Source organism: Prionailurus viverrinus, chromosome A2, assembly GCF_022837055.1.
Source record: "Prionailurus viverrinus isolate Anna chromosome A2, UM_Priviv_1.0, whole genome shotgun sequence".
In the NCBI taxonomy this organism is placed as follows: Eukaryota; Metazoa; Chordata; class Mammalia; order Carnivora; family Felidae; genus Prionailurus; species Prionailurus viverrinus.
In genome coordinates this window covers 17,206,733-17,227,958 of record NC_062562.1, presented here as the reverse complement: position 1 = coordinate 17,227,958, position 21,226 = coordinate 17,206,733, and the positions used below count along the sequence as shown (strand labels likewise).

Here is a 21,226-nt window from a genome sequence, read left to right as displayed (position 1 = left end):
CCTCCGGGATTATCTCTCCGGGCTACCTTGGAATCCACAGAGCCCTCCCCTAAGACAATGAGTCCGCCGTCGGGGGGCGGAGCCTCCCATTGTGCCAATAGTTCTCTCCCAACCCGGTGTCGTCTTCTGTGACGTCTATTCCGCCTTATCTGCCCATTGGCCATCCGGAACCGACTTGCTCCTGGAGTTGCTCAGCTCTGGGAGAACTGTATTGAACCGTGGGAGGAGGATTGAGGTTCCGTTAGTCCCTTCAAGGGGTTAAGGGACGCAGTCGTGGAGGGCGAGGGGCGGGGATCCGAGGAAGCCGTGGCTGCAGTTATACAAGGCAACGCCGGGCTCCACGTGGCATCCCAGAGCTTTCGAGACCCGCGGCCTGGAGGAGGGTGTTTCCTCCAGTAGAGGGGCCCCCAGCGCAGGAGACTGCTGGGTTCCAGCAAGGCAGGGAAGAGTTTGTTCTCTATTCACGCCTGGGCGGGTCATCTCCAGTCCTTGCTCTGCAGAGACACTCCAAACAGATGGTCGCGACATGTTTCACGAGTTAAAACTCAGTGGTCGAACAGTTCAAGCTATCAACTTTAGGTCTGGCGTCCCAGGTCCCCATCCAGTCAACCTCCCCTGCGTCCCCGGGATTCCACATGGTACCCCTGCCAAGAGTCATGAGAACGCTCTCTCCGCAACATTGGCACCAATTTTCATACCAAACTCCAGGACAGGGTCCGGAACTAGTGCTCAGGAAGGGGAACAAAAGACCTGCAAACAGAAGAAAGAATAAGAGATGGAGCTGAGACCGCGCCTAGAAGAAGGAAGGCGGGTGAGGGGGGTGTCCCAAAGCAAGGAGGGTGGATCCAGGGGCGGCGAACCTTCCAACCCTTATTCAGCACCGCGGGCAGCAGTTATGCTTTGCCCTTAGTAAAGATGGCGACAACAGCTTCAGCAGCCAGCTTTGCCATGCGCAACGGGCTGTACCACAGGATTTGGGGCTTCGGGGCTGAGGTGGAACGAACCATCGCTGAAGCCGGGAGCCATGTTGGAGCGGCGGGAGGCGGCAGCCGCGTCGGGGATGCTGTGGTGGGGGCGGTAAAAGCCGGGACCGCACGCCAAAGGGGCTCTGGCTGCGGAGTAGATGGTGCCCAGAGGGCGAAGGCGGTGCGGAGCGACAGGCCGAGAGGCGGGGGACCGGGGCGGCGGCAGGGGCCCGGGAGGGGGCCCGAGCGGCGGGGCGGGCCCAAGGCCCGGACCGGGGCGAGGGGCGGTGGAGGCCGTGTGGGGAGGCGGGGGGTGATGGCGAGGCGGCCGCCTTGGTGGGGTCTCAGGGGGCCGACGACCCCACTACTCCTGCTCCTTCTCCTCCTCTCTTTGTTCCCTCTCAGCCGAGAGGAGCTGGGGGTCGACGGGGGCCAAGGCTGGGACCGAGGGGTAACTGCCGCTACGGGGCCAGGGGCGCGGACCGGCGGCGGAGCCTTAGCTCTTTGTCCCGAGACGCCCGGGGTCCAAGAGGATGAAGAGCCTGGCCTGGGAGTCAGGGAGCCTGTCTTCTTGGGGCTCCGAGGGGGAAGGCAAAGCGCCCAGAGTGGTAGAGGGCTCCCTGAGCAGCCGGACGCGGGGTTGGGAGCGAAATATGGGGTCCAGGCTTTAGACAGACGCGGGCAAGGAACAGGACAGGGACCAGGGGCTCTATTATGCTGGCGCCCAGAGGTCTCCTCTTGCGGGCGGACAGGACCCTTGCGAAAAGATAGTCAGTCTCCAGAGGCTCTGCCCCCAGGGGTCCCGAGCCTGAGGAACAGCTCTCCCTTCCCTTTGGACCTTCTGGTTCGGCCCCGTGGTTACAAGCCAGTGTTCTCCCAGAGGAATCCTGGAAGAGGCACCCCCAAAAAAGTGGGAACCACGCGCTGCTGCGGGGAATTGTGGGCACCGAGGCGTAGGGGTCAGAGCGAGAGAACTGCGACATCTCGAGCGGCGAGGACAGCCCCCCAGCCGGACTGTCCCCCCAGGGCTATAGGATGTGGCCCTGGGCTGGATTCAGCACCGCTCATAGAGAGGACAGCTCCCGAGTCTGTTTCAGCACTGCGCGAGTCTCGGACAGCTCCCGAGCCGACGCCCGAGCGCATGCGCTCGCGTGGTCTCTTCCGCCGCCGCTTCCTCCCGCAGCGCCCCGGGCCGCGCCCCCCGGGGATCCGGGCTCAGTCGGGAATCTGGAGAATACCCACAGCGAGCAGGATCCGCCCCCGTCGCGCCGCGAACCGCCACCCGCAGTTTCCGCAGTACAACTATCAGGCGCTAGTGCCCGAGAACGAGGCGGCTGGCACCGCGGTGCTACGCGTAGTGGCGCAGGACCCGGACGCAGGCGAGGCCGGGCGCCTAGTTTACTCGCTGGCTGCGCTTATGAACAGCCGTTCTCTGGAGCTGTTCAGCATTGACCCACTAAGCGGCCTCATTCGCACAGAGGCTGCTCTGGACCGCGAGAGCATGGAGCGGCACTACCTGCGCGTGACGGCGCAGGACCACGGCTCGCCGCGCCTCTCGGCCACTACCATGGTGGCCGTTACAGTGACCGATCGCAACGACCACGCGCCAGTGTTTGAGCAGGCGCAATACCGGGAGACGCTTCGCGAGAACGTGGAGGAGGGCTACCCCATTCTTCAGTTGCGTGCCACAGACGGCGACGCGCCCCCCAACGCCAACTTGCGTTACCGCTTCGTGGGGCCGCCAGCTGCGCGCGCCGCTGCTGCCGCCGCCTTCGAGATTGATCCGCGGTCTGGCCTCATAAGCACCAGCGGTCGCGTAGACCGCGAACACATGGAAAGCTACGAGCTGGTGGTGGAGGCCAGCGACCAGGGCCAGGAACCTGGGCCGCGCTCTGCCACTGTGCGTGTGCACATAACTGTGCTGGACGAGAACGACAACGCGCCCCAATTCAGCGAGAAGCGCTACGTGGCGCAAGTGCGCGAGGACGTGCGCCCCCACACGGTGGTACTACGCGTCACAGCCACCGACCGGGACAAGGATGCCAATGGACTGGTGCACTACAACATCATCAGCGGCAACAGTCGTGGTCATTTTGCGATCGACAGCCTCACGGGCGAGATCCAGGTGGTGGCACCTCTGGACTTTGAGGCAGAGCGAGAGTATGCCTTGCGCATCCGGGCGCAGGATGCAGGCCGGCCACCACTGTCCAACAACACAGGCCTGGCCAGCATCCAGGTAGTGGACATCAATGACCATACTCCTATCTTTGTCAGCACACCTTTCCAGGTCTCTGTACTGGAAAACGCACCCCTGGGCCATTCGGTCATCCACATTCAGGCAGTGGATGCGGACCATGGGGAGAATGCCAGATTAGAGTACTCCCTAACTGGTGTGGCACCTGATATGCCCTTTGTGATAAACAGTGCCACTGGCTGGGTCTCTGTGAGTGGTCCCCTGGATCGTGAGTCTGTGGAGCATTATTTCTTTGGTGTGGAGGCGCGAGACCATGGCACACCTCCACTCTCAGCCTCAGCCAGTGTCACGGTGACTGTGCTAGATGTTAATGACAATCGGCCTGAGTTTACGATGAAGGAGTACCACCTACGGCTGAATGAAGATGCAGCTGTGGGCACTACTGTGGTCAGTGTGACCGCTGTAGATCGTGATGCCAACAGTGCCATCAGCTACCAGATCACAGGTGGCAACACCCGGAATCGGTTTGCTATCAGCACCCAGGGGGGTGTAGGTCTGGTGACACTGGCTCTGCCATTGGACTACAAGCAGGAACGCTACTTCAAGCTGGTGCTAACTGCTTCTGACCGTGCGCTTCACGATCACTGCTATGTGCACATCAATATCACAGATGCCAACACTCACCGGCCTGTATTTCAAAGTGCCCACTACTCAGTGAGCGTGAATGAGGATCGGCCAGTGGGTAGCACTGTGGTGGTTATCAGTGCCTCTGATGATGATGTGGGTGAGAATGCTCGCATCACCTATCTCCTGGAGGACAACCTGCCCCAGTTCCGCATTGATGCAGATTCAGGGGCCATTACACTACAGGCTCCACTGGACTATGAGGACCAGGTGACCTACACACTGGCTATTACAGCTCGGGACAATGGCATCCCACAGAAGGCAGACACCACTTATGTGGAGGTGATGGTCAATGATGTCAATGATAATGCTCCACAGTTTGTGGCTTCCCACTACACGGGATTGGTATCTGAGGATGCCCCACCTTTCACCAGTGTCCTGCAGATCTCAGCCACTGACCGAGATGCTCATGCCAATGGCAGGGTCCAGTACACTTTCCAGAATGGGGAAGATGGTGATGGAGATTTTACCATTGAGCCAACCTCTGGCATTGTCCGCACAGTGAGGCGGCTGGATCGGGAGGCAGTACCAGTGTATGAACTTACTGCCTATGCCGTGGACCGAGGTGTACCCCCACTGAGGACTCCGGTCAGCATCCAGGTGACGGTGCAGGATGTAAATGACAATGCCCCTGTCTTCCCAGCTGAGGAGTTTGAGGTGCGAGTGAAGGAGAACAGCATTGTGGGCTCAGTGGTGGCTCAGATCACTGCGGTAGACCCTGATGAAGGCCCCAATGCACATATAATGTACCAGATTGTGGAGGGGAACATCCCTGAGCTGTTCCAAATGGACATCTTCTCTGGAGAGTTGACGGCACTCATTGACCTGGACTATGAGGCTCGCCAGGAATATGTGATTGTGGTTCAGGCCACGTCTGCCCCTCTGGTCAGTCGAGCCACTGTGCATGTCCGCCTGGTTGACCAGAATGACAACAGCCCTGTGCTCAACAACTTCCAGATCCTCTTCAACAACTATGTATCCAACCGCTCAGACACCTTTCCCTCAGGCGTTATTGGGCGCATCCCAGCTTATGACCCTGATGTCTCTGACCACCTCTTCTACTCTTTTGAGCGGGGCAATGAGTTGCAGCTGCTGGTGGTCAACCAGACCAGTGGGGAGCTTCGACTCAGCCGCAAGCTAGACAACAACCGCCCACTGGTGGCCTCCATGTTGGTGACTGTCACAGGTGAGGGGTGGGGGGCAAGCAAGTGACCCAGTGACCCCAACCTTCAGGGCCTCAGGGGCTCCACAGGGCACCTGAGACCAAAGAAGGATTTCCAAGCCTTCCAAGAATCCCTTAAATGCTGGGTTCCTGCACCCCCACAGGATCTGCCATAGGCTTTACAGGTTAGGTTCATAGCCTGCTTAGGGTCTTGGACAGTCTGCACAGAACCTCAAAGATTCTAGGGCATATAGCAAATCCCATAAAGACCGTATGAACTGTCTACTACACTAGGGATAGTGCCCCCATCCCCAAAAGCCTGCAGGTCCTGGCTTAATGCTCTGGAGGCCACAGGGAAAAGCCAGCATGGGCCAGTCAGCTCACACCTGTTCAGATGAAGCATTGCTTTGGGTCCAGCTTGACCTTTACCCCATATGTACAGGGAAGGTGGGCCAATAGTTTAATGGTCATGAACAGCAGCTTACTCTGGCAGCTTCAGACAGAGAGTGGGCCCATACTGGCCTGACGGCTATCCGAGGGACTGACTGAGGACCTGCCCTTTGGGAAAATGTCCAGAGGCCCACGTGCCTCTTTTCTACCTCTACAGCCCCAGATTTTCACAAACACTCCCTCATAGGAGGGTGCAGGTGGGAGAGGCTCTTGCAATCGTGCCTACTGCGGCAGAGGTTGGGAGAGAGGCTTCAACTGCTGTTCACTTCCCAATTCTGGAGCATGGACTCCTCACACTGCCAAAGAAGGCACAGACTTTATTTATCCCTAAGTTCACTCAACAACCAATCCTTATTGTCCATCCAGTGTGTACTAGGGTCTGGGGACAAGGTATATAAGCACCTCATTCTCATTTTGAGAGGTGACCACTGAGATCACAGGACCCAGGTCTGGGATGACGGGCAGCTTTCTGATCCAAGAATTCTGAGGGGGCAGGTGGGTGGCGGTCAGGGTTCAAGACCTTCCTGGAGAGAGAGAGTTTGCTGAGCCAGGATTCTGGGGGATGGGGTTGAGTGGTCACAGGGCCAGGGGCCCTTCTAGTGCCACGGAAAAGCAGTTTGCTGACCAGAGATAGGGGATGGGTAAGCATTAATCTAGAAGTCTGTTTCTTTGAGGGGATGTTGTGCTGGTTATGCAATGCTGGGAGGTAGGGGTGGGTGGTCAGTGGCCCTGGCTCCTTTTTATGTTCTGAGTGAGGGTGGCTGCTGGCCATGATAACCTGGGGGAAGGTGAGTTACTATTTAGGGACTCTCTTGTGTGCTGTTAGAGGAATGGCTTACTGACCCAAGGGCTGACTCAGGTTTCTCCTGGTGTTGGAGGGAGGGGAGAGGAAGCAGCAACTTGGTACCCTGATGCTGAGGGAGTTGGTGGTCACAAGCCCCAGACCCCCTTGTGTCTGGCAGGGTCAGCCTCTGACTCACAGGTGCTGGGAGTCTAGGCATTCACTGGCCCCAGCTCTCTGAGTCCCGGGGAAGGGCAGCCGCTGACCCCAGACTGACCACTGCCTCTACCCCCACCCGCAGACGGGCTGCATAGCGTGACGGCGCAGTGTGTGCTACGCGTGGTCATCATCACGGAGGAGTTGCTGGCCAACAGCTTGACCGTGCGCCTGGAGAACATGTGGCAGGAGCGTTTCCTGTCACCGCTTCTGGGCCACTTTCTGGAAGGCGTGGCCGCGGTGCTTGCCACACCCGCCGAGGACGTCTTCATCTTCAACATCCAGAATGACACGGACGTGGGGGGCACCGTGCTCAATGTGAGCTTCTCGGCGCTGGCGCCGCGCGGGGCCGGGGCAGGCGCTGCGGGTCCCTGGTTCAGCTCCGAGGAACTGCAAGAGCAGTTGTACGTGCGCCGCTCTGCCCTTGCCGCGCGCTCGCTCCTAGACGTGTTGCCCTTCGACGACAACGTGTGCCTACGCGAGCCCTGTGAGAACTACATGAAGTGCGTGTCCGTGCTGCGCTTCGACTCGTCTGCTCCCTTCCTGGCCTCGGCCTCCACGCTCTTCAGACCCATCCAGCCCATCGCAGGCCTGCGCTGCCGCTGCCCGCCGGGCTTCACGGGAGACTTCTGCGAGACGGAGCTCGACCTCTGCTACTCCAACCCGTGCCGGAACGGCGGCGCCTGCGCGCGGCGGGAGGGTGGCTATACCTGCGTGTGCCGCCCGCGCTTCACAGGTGAGCGGGCCGCGGGCCTGGAGGCGCCACGGGCAGAGCGTGAGGGCGGGACTACAGTGAAAGCGAGGATGGGGAATCTGTCTTGAGTCTCCCGGGGTCGGGTGCGGCGCCGCGGAGCGCGAAGCCGTGGAACCCGGCCCTGGGAGAACCTAAAGCCCTGAAGAAATGGAGGCCTTAGGCGGGCTGAGACTACGGTGGGGGCGTGGCCTGGGGCGTGGGGGGGTGACGGGAGCTGCTGGGAACGTGGGGCGGGGCCAGACCGCTAGGAGGCGTGTCCGCCCCCAGGGAGCTCGCCCTTTCTGTGGGCTGGGAGGCTTTGGAGGGGCGGGGCCCCCTGGAGCCGCGGGTGACCTCCTCCAACCTTGGCTTGACTCCTAGGAGAAGACTGCGAGCTGGACACGGAGGCCGGACGCTGCGTCCCCGGCGTCTGCCGCAACGGAGGCACGTGTGCCGACGGGCCCGACGGCGGCTTCCGCTGCCAGTGCCCGGCGGGCGGCGCCTTCGAGGGCCCGCGCTGCGAGGTGGCGGCGCGCTCCTTCCCTCCCAGTTCGTTCGTCATGTTCCGCGGTCTGCGGCAGCGCTTCCACCTCACGCTGTCCCTCTCGTAGGTGCCCGCCCGGTATCTCTGCGCGCCTCCACGCCGTCCCCACTCCCTCTGTGACCCTGAGTCAGATTCCCGGCTGCCCCATTCTGACGTCCCACAGGACATCGCCCCTCCCCGGGTGTCCTGCCTGGGTGTCTCGGAGCATCACTGCCCTGACATCACTGCATTGTCCCTGACGTCACTGCATTGTCCCTGACGTCACCGTACCCGCTCTCCTCCTTTCCTGCTTCACCCTAGCCTGGCTGGCGCCCCGTGAAACTTCTTGTCGCAGGGATGGTGGGTGTGAGGAGGTGTCCCGCTCGTGACTTGCCCTGTCCACCCCACCCAGGTTCGCAACAGTGCAGCCCAGTGGACTACTCTTCTACAACGGGCGCCTGAACGAGAAGCACGACTTCCTGGCCCTGGAGCTTGTGGCCGGGCAAGTGCGGCTTACATATTCCACGGGTGGGTGCTCCCGTGGATGTATATGTGGGGGAGTGGGTACATGAATGGGTGAGATGGCTGGGGGGTATAAGCCTTGAGTCCCCTCAGGTTTGCCTCACTGCACACCTAAACATGTACCTCCATGTCAAACAGACATCAGTGAGGATCTTACCCCCTTAGCCATTCCCTGGGAGAAAGCCCATCTCTCCAAGTGGTGTGTGCTTCTCCTATCTTCCAAGGTACTCTGGTCCAGCCAGTATGGTCACCAGTGGATGGGACTGATCTGATGTATCCCTGGCCATCCTGGGAGTAACTGTACCTGAGTAGGGATGGGGAGGGAAAGGTAACTAGGCAGCTCCAGACAACCTTCCACATGTATCTCCTGCACAGGTGAGTCCAATACAGTGGTCAGCCCTACAGTTCCAGGGGGCCTGAGTGACGGGCAGTGGCACACAGTGCATCTGAGATACTACAACAAGGTGGGCACCACCCTTGGCATGGCAGTATGAGGGGAGCTGGGATGCCAGGTTCTGCCCCTTAGGGGTCAATCCTGGAGGTCCTGTTGAGTGGTGTGCCTGGGTTTCTAGCCCCGGACAGATGCCCTGGGGGGTGCTCAGGGCCCCTCCAAGGATAAAGTGGCTGTGCTGAGCGTGGATGACTGCGACGTGGCTGTGGCTCTGCAGTTTGGTGCTGAGATTGGCAACTACTCATGTGCAGCTGCTGGCATGCAAACAAGCTCCAAGAAGTGAGACCCCAGCCCCTGATTCCCATGCCTTCTGCCTGCCAAAGCCCACTCCAACCCTGACCCCATGCCTGTCTCCAACCTGCCACCCCATCCTTCCCCAAATCACAAATCCTCTCTCCACTCTGACACAAATCCTCTCCCCTACCTCACTGTAGCCCCATCTCTTTATTCTACCCCTGCCTCCCTGCTCCCACACACAGTCCCCAAGCACCCAGTTCTCCAGTATCCACTGCCCCCTTCCTAATGCCCCACATCCCCTTAGATTCTTCGCCAACCCCCCAAATGCCTCACTGTTTCATCCTAGCCTTCAGCCCCTCCCCTTCACCTTTCCCTAGACCATCTGCCCATCATGAGCTCTCCTTTGCACCCCCACAACTAAAGTTAGGCCCCAGCTTCTTCCCTGGCCTTACCTTCCCCCCTAAATCACCTTTACCCTCTGAGTCCTACTCCCACCCCACCCCCACTTCTGTGGCCCTCAGGAGCAACCCTACCTTGGCCTCTGTCCCAACAATGATGAGGACCCCTGATCCTCAGGTCCCTGGACCTGACGGGCCCTCTGCTCCTGGGGGGTGTCCCCAACCTCCCCGAGAACTTCCCCGTGTCGCACAAGGAGTTCATTGGATGCATGCGGGATCTGTACATTGATGGCCGCCGAATGGACATGGCAGCCTTCGTTGCAAACAATGGCACCATGGCAGGTAGGCCATGTCCCCACATTAGGGAGGGGGAAGAGGGCTATGTGGAGTGATTCCAAATCTGACCTCATCCTTGTTTCCTTTGCTGGCAAGCATTGTGCTATAGCTTAACCCTTAGGGCCTGTCTCCTTCCAACTCCATCTTGGGAGAATCTGGGGCTAAAATCATGGCCACTTTGGCCCCTCTGGACCCCTGTGTCCTGTCTAATACTTGTGCCCCCTACCCCCCACGTTCTCACATCTGCCATGTGCCTTCCTCTCCCAGGCTGCCAGGCCAAGCTGCACTTTTGCGACTCGGGTCCCTGTAAGAACAGCGGCTTCTGCTCAGAACGCTGGGGTGGCTTCAGCTGCGACTGCCCTGTGGGCTTCGGTGGCAAAGACTGTAGGCTCAGTGAGTGGGCATCATGGGGCAAGAGGGGCCTGCAGGGTAAGGTCTTTTCCTCAGGTGGGACCTGTGATCTTCTTCCTTTTATCCCCCCAGCCATGGCCCATCCCCATCATTTCCGTGGCAATGGGACGCTGAGCTGGGACTTTGGAAATGACATGACTGTGTCTGTGCCGTGGTACCTGGGGCTGGCATTTCGGACACGGGCGACTCAGGGGGTCCTGATGCAAGTGCAGGCTGGGCCACACAGCACACTCCTCTGTCAGGTGTGTCTGTCCTCCTGGCCCCTCCCTAGACCCTCAACTCTCAACCTCTAATGCCACCAGCAACATTCCTGGTCTGTTACAACCTAGTCCTGCCAGGTGTACTGACCATACTTGACCCTACTCTGGACCCTGGCCCTTGATCCTCTTCCCCACCATAATATCCTCTGCAGGTGCAGGGCCCCAGCATATCTTTTTTGTGCTAGCTGCACCAATCCATAATCCCTGATCTTGACCTCTGAGCCCCCTAACTTCACTCTCAGGGACATGGTGTCCCTATGGCACAATGCCCTGTGTGCCAGATATAGCCTTAGCCCTGCAGTTCTGATGTCTGAACCCCCTGATCTCACCTCTTGACTCTCCAAGCCCCAGCCCAACTTGGGGCCCTGACCCCAGGGCTGTGCTTCTCTATCTGCAGCTGGATCGGGGGTTGCTGTCGGTGACAGTGACCAGGGGCTCGGGCCGTGCTGCCCACCTCCTTCTGGACCAGGTGACTGTCAGTGATGGCCGGTGGCACGATCTGCGGTTGGAATTGCAGGAGGAGCCAGGTGGCCGGCGGGGCCACCATGTCCTCATGGTCTCACTGGACTATAGCCTCTTCCAGGTCTGATCTCTGACTCTTGGGTAGTCCGTTAGTCTCCCAACCAGACCCACCTCATTTGACCCCTCTCTAGTCCAGATCCCCTCAACTGTCTCCACTGTACGTCACTCTCCCTGCAGTCCCTTCCTCATGCCCTTGCTTTGAGCCCACCCTGCCAGCCAGGCCTGCTCAGGTTAGAGAGGCTATCCAGATTTCTGGCCTGGTCTTGGGGTACCTCTGCAGCCAGTACATTCCCTAACTCTTGGGAACCCCTTCTGGCCTCTGCCCTTATCTCCCTGTCTCAAAGCTCTGAAATTTCAGGGTCTATTCTGGGTCCAGGAAAGAGAGGCCTGTCTGAGCCCAGCTCTTTACTGAAACCTTGCTATTATCCATCCCCCACACTCCAGCAGGTCCTCCGCACTCAGGGGCAGCACATGCCCAGACCATTCTCCTGGTCCAGAGGGACAAAGGATGGTCATGCAGGGCTAGGACAAGGCCAAGACTGACTCTAGGGTAGGGCAGGGATCCATCAGGTGCCCCCACACCCCCAGTGCTGACTGTACCCCTCCCCCAGGACACCATGGCAGTGGGGAGTGAACTGCAGGGCCTGAAGGTAAAGCGACTCCATGTGGGAGGCCTGCCCCCCAGCAGTGAAGAGGAGGTTCCTCAGGGTCTGGTTGGCTGTATCCAGGTGGGGGTCAGCATGGGAACATGATTTGGGCCATTAGGGTGCGTGGTCAGTGGTCAGGAGCACCTTGGGACTTGAAAAGCTGCATTCACATAGGGGTTGGCATGGGGAGGGGATGTGACCCAGAGCCATCAGAGATAGGCCTTTCTGTGCTGTTGGCGGTGAGGGTCTAGCTTACATTATCAAGGGTCATTAGAGGTCTATGTCAGGGACAGCACGATTAGGGGTCCCATGGGGGGCTGAGTTGGGGATATTAGGGTCAGGGTGTGGGCTTTTTGGGGGGTTTGAGGGAGACTGCATGTCAGGTGGCTGGCTCTGTAGGGGCTGAGATGCTTTGACATGGGGCTCACACCTTGCTGGCTGTGTCCATAGGGGGTATGGCTCGGCCCCACGCCCTCGGGATCCCCAGCCCTGCTTCCTCCTAGCCACCGAGTGAACGTGGAACCTGGTTGTATAGTGACCAACGCCTGTGCATCTGGACCCTGCCCACCCCACGCTGACTGCCGAGACCTCTGGCAGACCTTTTCTTGTACCTGCTGGCCAGGTGTGAATTGGGGGTGGGGCAGGGTGGATTTGGGTAGGAACTGGGGGCTCATGGTAAAGACTGGGATCACTGGAAGGACAGGTACCTGCTTCCTCCCATGCTCTGTGGCCAGTGTCCTGAGCTCGCTGACCTAACCTGCAGGTTACTATGGCCCAGGGTGTGTGGACGCCTGCCTCTTGAATCCCTGTCAGAACCAGGGGTCATGCCGCCACCTTCCAGGAGCTCCCCATGGCTATACCTGTGATTGTGCAGGTGGCTATTTCGGGCACCACTGTGAGCACAGGTGAGGGGCTGGAGACTGAGATGATGGAAAGACCTGGGGTGGGGGGAGGGAGTTGTCACTGAGATATCTCGGAGGCATCTCACATCTCACCTGGCTGTCTACCTCCAGGATGGACCAGCAGTGCCCACGGGGCTGGTGGGGGAGCCCAACCTGTGGCCCTTGCAACTGTGATGTTCACAAGGGCTTTGACCCCAACTGTAACAAGACAAATGGGCAGTGTCACTGCAAGGTATGCCTGGCCCCTGACCCCTGACCTTTTAACTTTTCACTAGCCATGATTTGTGATTCTTATCGAGCTTGCTGATCTCTGCCACCTGATTTAGGCCCTAGCCTCTTACCCCTGTCCTGTCATCTAACTGCCACCTCTAGTCCTTGATGTCTGATTCCTCCCTTACATTTCATTTGAAGCCCAATCTTCCTTCTGGCCTGTGAGTACTATTCTCTTGACCCTTTGCCCTTGATTCCACTCATTCCTCAAGCCCTGACCTGAGACCCCTACCTTAAGCCCCGATCTCTGACCTCAGGCCCCTGATCCATTCTCGAATAGGAGTTCCACTACCGACCACGGGGCAGCGACTCATGCCTCCCATGTGACTGCTACCCTGTGGGCTCCACCTCGCGTTCATGTGCACCCCACAGCGGGCAGTGCCCCTGTCGCCCAGGAGCCCTTGGCCGCCAGTGCAACAGCTGTGACAGTCCTTTTGCGGAGGTGACAGCCAGTGGCTGCCGAGGTGAGCAGGCTCCACGCAGCTCCACATATAGAGGGCTGGCTCTGGCATGCTGCCACCAAGCTTTCTGGCGTGTTTGACTCCTTGGGTAGGGCTCTGGGAAGTGTTTCCTGAAGGAGACCATTGATACCTAGACGCCCCCCACGTTTGTCCCAGATACTTTGATAACTTGTTACAGAACCTGACAGGCCAGCTCCTGTAAGGCCAGAGAGGGAGTGCTGGGTAGTGGGTCTGATGTGGGTGGTAAAGGAGTAGTGGGTGTGGCTATCATTTTCCCCAGTCCCTGGCTGCCTGGTTCAGTGCTTCCTCTCTCTTTAGTGCTCTATGATGCCTGCCCCAAGTCCCTGAGATCTGGCGTGTGGTGGCCCCAGACCAAGTTTGGCATGATGGCCTCAGTGCCCTGTCCTCGAGGGGCCCTGGGTGAGTACCTGGGGGGCAGGGGCATCATTGAGGGTGGGAGTAGGTCTGTCCTCCGACTGCTGGAGCCACTTCTTTTCCTGAGTTGCGTGGCATTGCTCCTGCAAAGAAGTGGGAGTGGGGTAGGGGTCCATGTGGGCTCCTCAATACCTCCTAGGGGGTCTGGGTCCCTCCCCACCCCCTCATTGAGCCTCCATCTGTTTCTCTTGGCTTCTGGGCAGGATTGCGGGGTGCAGGTAAGGGGTACGTGTTTGCTCAGGTGTGCTGCGCCCCCCCACCCCACTGCCAGAGCTTTTGCAGACCCCTCCCGCTGCCTGAAATCCCTGCGGACCCATCCCCACTGCCTGAGGTCTCTAAAAGCTACTCTCAGCTGCTTGAAATCCCTGGAGGCCCCTTCCCACTGTCTGAGGATGCTGGAGGCCCTTTTCTGATGCTTGAGGTCTTCAGAGGCCCCTCCCCACTGCCTGAGGACCCTGCAGACCCCTCCCCACTTCCTAAGATCCTTGCAGACCCCCTCCTCAGTTACTGAGGTCCCTTCAGGCCTTTTCCTATGTTGAAAGTCACGAAAAACGCCTTCCTCTCTGTTTGAGGACCCTATAGACTCCTCCCTGCTGCCTGAGGGCCCCTCCCCACTGCCTGAGGTCCTTGCAGAACCCTCCCTGCTGCTTGAGGTCTCCACAGTGGCTGGACAGAGATCATCTCTGTATGCATGCTCATGCGTGTGTCTTTCTGTGCCTGTGCACGTGTCTGTGTGTCTGTCTTGGGGGGGTTCTGTGTTCAAGTTAGGGTCCCTCTTGCTGGTGGCTATGAGCTCTCTTAAGACCCAGGTCAATTCTCATTCAACCCCCATCCCCATCTCACAGACAAGGGCAAGAGGGCAGCAGAGTCCACCACTGGGACAGTTGAAGCTAGTGTGAGAACTTTCACCCCACCCTCACTTTGGTCACACAATACTCCTGGAAACCTTGGTCTGTGTGTGCATACATGGAGAGAGCATGTGTGTCTGTGTGTTTGTCCTGATCCACACGTCCGTGTATGTGCAGACGTGGGCACTGGTCTGTGTGTTTGCTTGCCCTGGGCCATATGTCTGTGAATGTGCTCTGGCCCGTGTGTGTGTGTGTGTGTGTGTGTGTGTGTGTGTGTGTGTGTATAAGAGAGAGAGAGAGACAGAGAGCGCGCGCACCTTTCTGCTCTGCTTTATGTAATCAGTGGTTCTGAATGGCCCACAGACCCACTGAGACTGATAGGCAGCTGGGACCTGCTTGGGCTGGGAGCTTGTCCAGCCACAGATGCCTACTATTCTGGTCTCTGCTTCAGAGCTCCCCCTGGGTTGGGGGAGGGTGCTGTGCTCATCAGATCAGTGAAGGTGTTCCGGCCCCAGGCCTGACCATGGTTCACCTGTCCCTAGGTGCTGCTGTGAGGCTGTGTGATGAGGACCAGGGTTGGCTGGAGCCTGACCTCTTCAACTGTACCTCCCCTGCCTTTCGAGAACTCAACCTGCTGGTGAGACTGCCCAGACCTGACCCTGCACTCAAGACCTGCGCTAGCCCTGGCCCTGGCCTCAGCTTCCCCAGGCCTGGGCTGGGGCCCAGACATCATACCCCAGCCTTTGACCTCCTAGGCTTTTCCTGGTTGCCCTTTAATCTGGCCAAACCCTTCTTCCTGTGAAGCTTTTGAGAAAGGCCTAAGGGACCACAGAGCGACCATCCCCATCTTTGTCCTGGCAGCTGGATGGCCTAGAGCTGAATAAGACAGCACTGGATACTGTGGAGGCCAAGAAGCTGGCCCAAAGGCTGCGGGAGGTGACTGGCCACACCGACCACTACTTTAGTCAAGATGTCCGAGTCACTGCCCGACTGCTGGCCCACCTGCTGGCCTTTGAGAGTCACCAGCAGGGCTTTGGGCTGACAGCCACACAGGATGCCCACTTCAATGAGGTGGGGCTATTTCCTATGCTCCCCATCTCCTGGACCCCTGCTCAGGCCCCTCCTGACCCTGGGGAAGTAAAGGCCCTGGGCTCTCCCTCTTCCCTTGTCCTCTCCCAACCCACCCCCTTGCCGGCTGGGGCGTGTCTGAGCACCCAGCCATAACCCTCAGACCTGCCTTGTCTCCCCTCACATGTCCTCACCTGGCTGAGCCCACTTTCATCTCCCTGATTCTAGAATCTGCTGTGGGCTGGCTCTGCACTGCTTGCCCCAGAGACCGGGGACCTGTGGGCAGCGCTGGGGCAGCGGGCCCCTGGGGGCTCCCCAGGCAGCGCAGGGCTGGTGCAGCATCTGGAGGAGTATGCAGCCACGCTTGCAAGGAATATGGAGCTCACATATCTGAATCCCGTGGGGCTGGTGACGCCCAACATCAGTATGTGGCGAGTGGCATGGGGGGGAGGCAGGAAGGGGGCTGTGAAAGGGCAAGGACCTGGAAATCTGAGGGGCTGGGGGCTATTGATGTCAACATTAGTAGCGGGAGGCTGTGCCACCTCCCTCAGTGCTTTGCAGGGACGGGCTCTGTGCTGGTAGCAATGAAGTGAGGGATTGTGGGACTTGATAGGAGGGTGTGGGGCCTTCTGCATGGGGAGGAGATCCTTGTTGGGTCTCACCCCTCTTCCTCCTGGGCAGTGCTCAGCATCGACCGCATGGAGCACCCCAGTCCCACCCGGGGAACCCGTCGCTACCCTCGTTACCACAGCAACCTTTTCCGGGGCCAGGATGCCTGGGATCCTCACACACACGTGCTGCTGCCTCCCCAGTCCCCACGGCCATCCCCACCTGAAGGTGAGATCCCTTGGGTGACCCCTGGCCCGGGTCCTGTTTCCCTATCCCACCTCTTTCACCAGATAGCATATTGCCCTCCTGCCAGTTCTCCCCTTGTCAGACCCACGCCATGTCAGACCCCTGTGTGAGACCCTCCCATGTCAGCCCCCCACACTGCTCTCGCCTCGCCGGACTCTCTCCCTCACCACAGATGATCTCTCCCATGCCTTGATATTCAGGATCCAGCCCTGGAGAGCCCATATCCCCTTCATGGGTTCCTGCTTTCTCCATCTCCCAGACCTGGACCTACAGGGAAGAGATTCCCATGCTTGATGCTGCGATGGGTTGGTTCAGAGCTGGGTTTGTGGGTGCTTGGGGTCAGAGGTCACTGACAGTGGTTCTTCCCCCTCCCCTGGCAGTTCTGTCCACAAGCAGCAGCAGCATGGAAAACTACACCTCCTCAAGTGTGGGCCCCCCTCCGGTCCCCCCGGAGCCCGAGCCTGAGCCTGGGATCTCCATTGTCATCCTCCTCGTTTACCGCACCTTGGGGGGGCTGCTCCCTGCCCAGTTCCAGGCCGAGCGCCGGGGCGCCAGGTACCACGGGGGGCATTACTTCCAGGCCTCTCACCCCTGAGTTGCCTGTAAGCTTCTACCCGGTCTAGCACCCATTTTTTCGTGGGCAAATGAGCAAGTTCACAGTCATCCTGAGACAGCTCCCATGTGTAGCTCCAGGGAGCCTTGTCCGTGCTGGCTTCTAGGTGAATCATGTTCTGTGGAGTTGTGCAGGGTTGCAGACAGGCACAGAGCCACAGGTGGGGACAGTCTCATAAAGGAGAGGTACATGTGCCGGGTACAGACAGGCAGACTGGCTAACAGAGGCAGGCAAAGACAGGCTGACCAATCGATGGAGGTCAGATCGGGGTGGCAGGGACGGCAGTTTGAGGTAGACAGTCTGAAGCTGCTCAGGCCATAGACCCCAGTGTAGACAGTGAGTCTGAAGTCTCTCGGCTGCGGAGAACCTGCCATTTCTGCAGAACCATGACAGCCTAGCTATGCCATTGGACTCAGGGTCTTGAATCAGCCCAGTGGGAGGCTGAGGGGGTTCCCCAAAATAGCATCCACTCTGGGGCATTCCGACTCTCAGTCAGCCATGCCGATGGCATGAAGACCAAGATGTAGGCAGTCAGAGCTTGGGGAAGTCAGCAGGGTCTGAGCCCAGGTGGGGTGTCTCCTCAGGCTCCCCCAGAACCCTGTTATGAACTCTCCGGTGGTCAGCGTGGCTGTGTTCCATGGACGCAACTTCCTAAGGGGTGTCCTAGAGTCCCCGATCAGCTTGGAATTCCGCCTGCTACAGACAGCGAATCGGAGCAAGGCGATCTGCGTGCAGTGGGACCCGCCTGGCCCGTGAGGACCTCCGCTCCGGAAACCCTTGGTCCCCTGTTGGCCCCCGGGGAGCCCAGCCTGCCCCTGGGGCCCCTACCAATGTCCCTAGGCACCCAGGCCAATGAGGAATGTGGCTCCTCAGCTTCAGGCCCCCTGCCCCTCCCCACTGTCTGTCACAACCCCTCTCCAGGCCACGGGGCACTTTCCCGAGGGGTTGATAGGTCTAACTGCCCTGTGGCTGCAGGGCGGACCAGCATGGCATGTGGACGGCACGGGACTGTGAGCTGGTATACAGGAATGGGTCTCATGCTCGATGTCGCTGCAGCCGGACAGGCACCTTTGGAGTTCTCATGGATGCTTCGCCCCGTGAGGTGGGACTGTGTTCAGAGTCCTGCGGACGTGGGCAGGCCAAAGGGCAGGGGTGACCAACACCCCCAGTGACCATCCTTGTCTCCACAGCGGCTGGAGGGTGACCTGGAGCTGCTGGCGGTGTTCACGCACGTGGTCATGGCAGTGTCTGTGGCCGCGCTGCTTCTGACCGCAGCGGTCCTACTGAGCCTGCGTAGCCTCAAGTCCAACATGCGTGCGATCCATGCCAACGTGGCGGCTGCCTTGGGCGTGGCAGAGCTCCTCTTCCTGCTGGGGATCCACAGGACCCACAACCAGGTGCAGGGTCGGGGCCAGGGGACCTGTGTCTCGATGGCCTTACCTGGCTCAGGAAGTCCTGGAGCCAAAGCTCAGGGTCAGGGGTCAGGGATGCTCAGGTTGGGGCCCGGGTTTGGGGCACGATGCTGGGTCAAGGTGCTGTGGTTTAGGGGTCAGAAGCGGGGTGAGGCAGGAGTGGCGCTGACGCCCCCCAACCCTGCCTTCAGCTGGTGTGCACTGCGGTCGCCATCCTCCTGCACTACTTCTTCCTCAGCACCTTCGCGTGGCTCCTTGTGCAGGGGCTGCACCTCTACCGCATGCAGGTTGAGCCCCGCAATGTGGACCGCGGCGCCATGCGCTTCTACCACGCCCTGGGCTGGGGCATCCCTGCCGTGCTGCTGGGTGAGGGCTCTGCTCCCTGGCCCATCCGGGCCTGTGACCCCTGGCTTGTACCTATCACGTGGCCTGACTCCTGCCCCCGCCCCCAGTCCCGATCATTACCCCAACCTCCATCCCTGCCCCCACCACGCCATGTGCTCAGCAGGGAGCCTGCTGTGCCCCCTCCCCTGGCATGAGAAGGTCAGCTGCTCTAGAACATACCCCTTCAGTCCTTCCTCTCCTCCCCTACAGGCCTTGCTGTCGGCCTGGATCCCGAGGGCTATGGGAACCCTGACTTCTGCTGGATCTCGGTCCACGAACCCCTCATGTGGAGCTTCGCAGGCCCTGTCATCCTGGTCATCGTGGTGAGTGTGCTGTACCTGGTGCCACCCGCGCGCTCTGCAGCAGGTGCGGCGGTGTTGGTGGAGGGGTGCCGGGTGGCAGTTGGCAGGTTTCCAGGCCTCGGCCTCAATTTCTGTTCTCCACTCGACTGGCACAGAGATGGGAAGTGTGGGGTCAGAAACTTGACTGCCTCTCTCTCTCTGCGGATCTCTATTTCCCTTTCTCAGTCCCTCTCTGGTTCCCTATCTCGGACATTTTCTGAGCCAAAGTGCCTCTCTGTTTCTGATCTCCCTGGTGTGTGTGTGTGTGTGTGTGTGTGTGTGTGTGTGTGTGCGTTTCTCACTGCTTCTGCCTCTCTGTGTCTTGGTCTCTCTCTGTTCCTGTCCCTCTCTCACTGTCTCTCTCTCTGTCCTGCCCCTGCTCCACATGTCTGGCCATGGGTCCAGATGAATGGGACCATGCTTCTCCTCACTGCCCGCACATCCTGCTCCACTGGGCAGAGGGAGGCCAAGAAGACCTCTGTGCTGTGAGTTGTCTGGCTGGGGGAAGCGGGGGATTCTTAGAATGGCAGTCCCTTCCTTGGCAGGCTGAGCTCCAGATTCTGGGTGGGGAGATGAAGTCCTACCTGCCCTGGCCAGCCCCTCTCTGGTGCCCTCGTCATACTCTGCCCCACACATGCTCTGCCCTGCTGTCTCCCCTGAGTCTCCCTTGGTCTGGGTGGCTCACTGTGCCCCCTGCCCCCGTGTCCCACCTATCTCCCATGTTTCTCTCATAGCCCGCCCCTACTTCCCACATATTTTCCCCATGTCCCCTCATGGCTCCCTGACTATCCTCCTGGTTCTTTTGGTGACCTCCCGTCTCCCCTAGTGTCCTCTGGAGACCGCCATGTTCCTTTGTGATTTCCTGTCCTTCCATGACTCCTCTGTGTCCCCCGCATGAGCCTTGCATGACGCATGCTTGTCCCCTTGTGTCCTTCCCTGTTCCACAGCAGGAGCCTTCGCAGCTGCTTTCTGCTGCTTCTCCTGGTCAGTGCCTCCTGGCTCTTCGGCCTCTTGGCAGTCAACCACAGTGTCCTGGCCTTCCACTACCTCCATGCTGCGCTCTGCGGGCTCCAGGTAACTGGCACCCCTCCCCACCTCCGGCCTGGTGGTGGCCCAAACCCTGGGCAGGCCATCGAGCCCAGTCTAGAGCTGACTCCTCTGGATGACTGATGCCGGGTAGGGTGCCCATCCTGGACTTCCTTCCCCAGCACTGTGGCTCCTGGCCACTTGCTGGTCCACACAGACCTCCACTGACTTAGTCACTTGGGCCACTCTGACGCCTCTGAGATTCTCGCTGACTCCCTTACTGGGTCACCCCTGGACCCCTCACTCCCTCACACTGACTTGCAATGACTGATCCCCCTTGCTGACCCACAGTGACTTATATGAGCCTCGACTGACCCCCTGCTGGTCCTCCTCTGACCTGTGACTCATTTCTGATCTCTCACTGACTTTCGGTAACCCCTCGTTGACCCCATGCTGACCCTTACTGACACAGGGCCTGGCAGTGCTGCTGCTCTTCTGTGTCCTGAATGCAGATGCCCGGGCTGCCTGGACACCAGCCTGTCTGGCTAGAAAGGCGGCGCCCGAGGAGGCAAGGCCAGCGCCTGGCACGGTGAGGGGCTCTCAGGGCTGGGGAGTCAGGCCGGGGGCCCCGAGAGGCCAGGGTTGGAGGCCTCTCCAGAGCTGGCTCACACTCCTGTCTGCACCCACCTCCTGTAGGGGCACGGGGCTTACAACAACACGGCCCTCTTTGAAGAGAGTGGCCTCATCCGCATCACCCTGGGTGCCTCCACTGTCTCCTCAGTGAGCAGTGCTCGCTCTGGCCGGACCCAGGACCAAGACAGCCAGCGGGGCCGCGGCTACCTCAGGTGAGCAGAGCAGCCTTCTTGGGAGGAGGACATATAGCTCAGACCAGTCCCACTTGACCAGAGGGTGGCATTGCTGGTCCTGGGATGATGGTTCTACCCATCTTGGCACCTGGTTCCCCGCTACTGCTTCTGCCCTAGATGCCTCTTGCCACATACCCAGGGGTGCTTTCAGAGCCATTCCACAGCAGTTGGCTATGTGCTCACAGCCACCCCAGCCTCCAAAGCACCCCATCACATCCCTCTTTGATGGGAGGGGGCGGTTCCTGCATTTCCA

The 21,226-nt window shown here is 59.5% G+C and overlaps 1 protein-coding gene across 4 annotated transcripts in view; it reads left to right on the top strand.

Moving 5' to 3' along the window:
* The first annotated feature begins 1,281 nt into the window (after nt 1–1,281).
* Nucleotides 1,282–21,226, top strand: part of LOC125160279 (cadherin EGF LAG seven-pass G-type receptor 3) — a 36,563-nt gene continuing 16,618 nt past the window's right edge. For 3 of the 4 annotated variants that reach the window (XR_007150189.1, XM_047849092.1, XM_047849089.1), the window contains exons 1-30: nt 1,282–5,029; nt 6,538–7,188; nt 7,567–7,792; nt 8,121–8,236; nt 8,606–8,694; nt 8,803–8,960; nt 9,495–9,658; nt 9,920–10,045; nt 10,136–10,305; nt 10,721–10,906; nt 11,457–11,573; nt 11,943–12,114; nt 12,256–12,397; nt 12,506–12,626; nt 12,945–13,128; nt 13,444–13,545; nt 14,951–15,045; nt 15,270–15,479; nt 15,705–15,900; nt 16,158–16,313; nt 16,712–16,886; nt 17,529–17,696; nt 17,920–18,046; nt 18,135–18,341; nt 18,548–18,722; nt 18,951–19,063; nt 19,487–19,566; nt 20,029–20,155; nt 20,580–20,696; nt 20,804–20,952. Coding sequence is in view for 3 of the 4 variants with exons in the window: in XM_047849092.1 (XP_047705048.1) it covers nt 1,282–5,029; nt 6,538–7,188; nt 7,567–7,792; nt 8,121–8,236; nt 8,606–8,694; nt 8,803–8,960; nt 9,495–9,658; nt 9,920–10,045; nt 10,136–10,305; nt 10,721–10,906; nt 11,457–11,573; nt 11,943–12,114; nt 12,256–12,397; nt 12,506–12,626; nt 12,945–13,128; nt 13,444–13,545; nt 14,951–15,045; nt 15,270–15,479; nt 15,705–15,900; nt 16,158–16,313; nt 16,712–16,886; nt 17,529–17,696; nt 17,920–18,046; nt 18,135–18,341; nt 18,548–18,722; nt 18,951–19,063; nt 19,487–19,566; nt 20,029–20,155; nt 20,580–20,696; nt 20,804–20,952 (8,567 nt within the window). In the remaining variant the exon portion in view is untranslated. The remainder of the gene's footprint in view (nt 5,030–6,537; nt 7,189–7,566; nt 7,793–8,120; nt 8,237–8,605; nt 8,695–8,802; nt 8,961–9,494; nt 9,659–9,919; nt 10,046–10,135; nt 10,306–10,720; nt 10,907–11,456; nt 11,574–11,942; nt 12,115–12,255; nt 12,398–12,505; nt 12,627–12,944; nt 13,129–13,443; nt 13,546–14,950; nt 15,046–15,269; nt 15,480–15,704; nt 15,901–16,157; nt 16,314–16,711; nt 16,887–17,528; nt 17,697–17,919; nt 18,047–18,134; nt 18,342–18,547; nt 18,723–18,950; nt 19,064–19,486; nt 19,567–20,028; nt 20,156–20,579; nt 20,697–20,803; nt 20,953–21,226) is intronic. The other variant, XM_047849090.1, reaches the window with a different exon arrangement.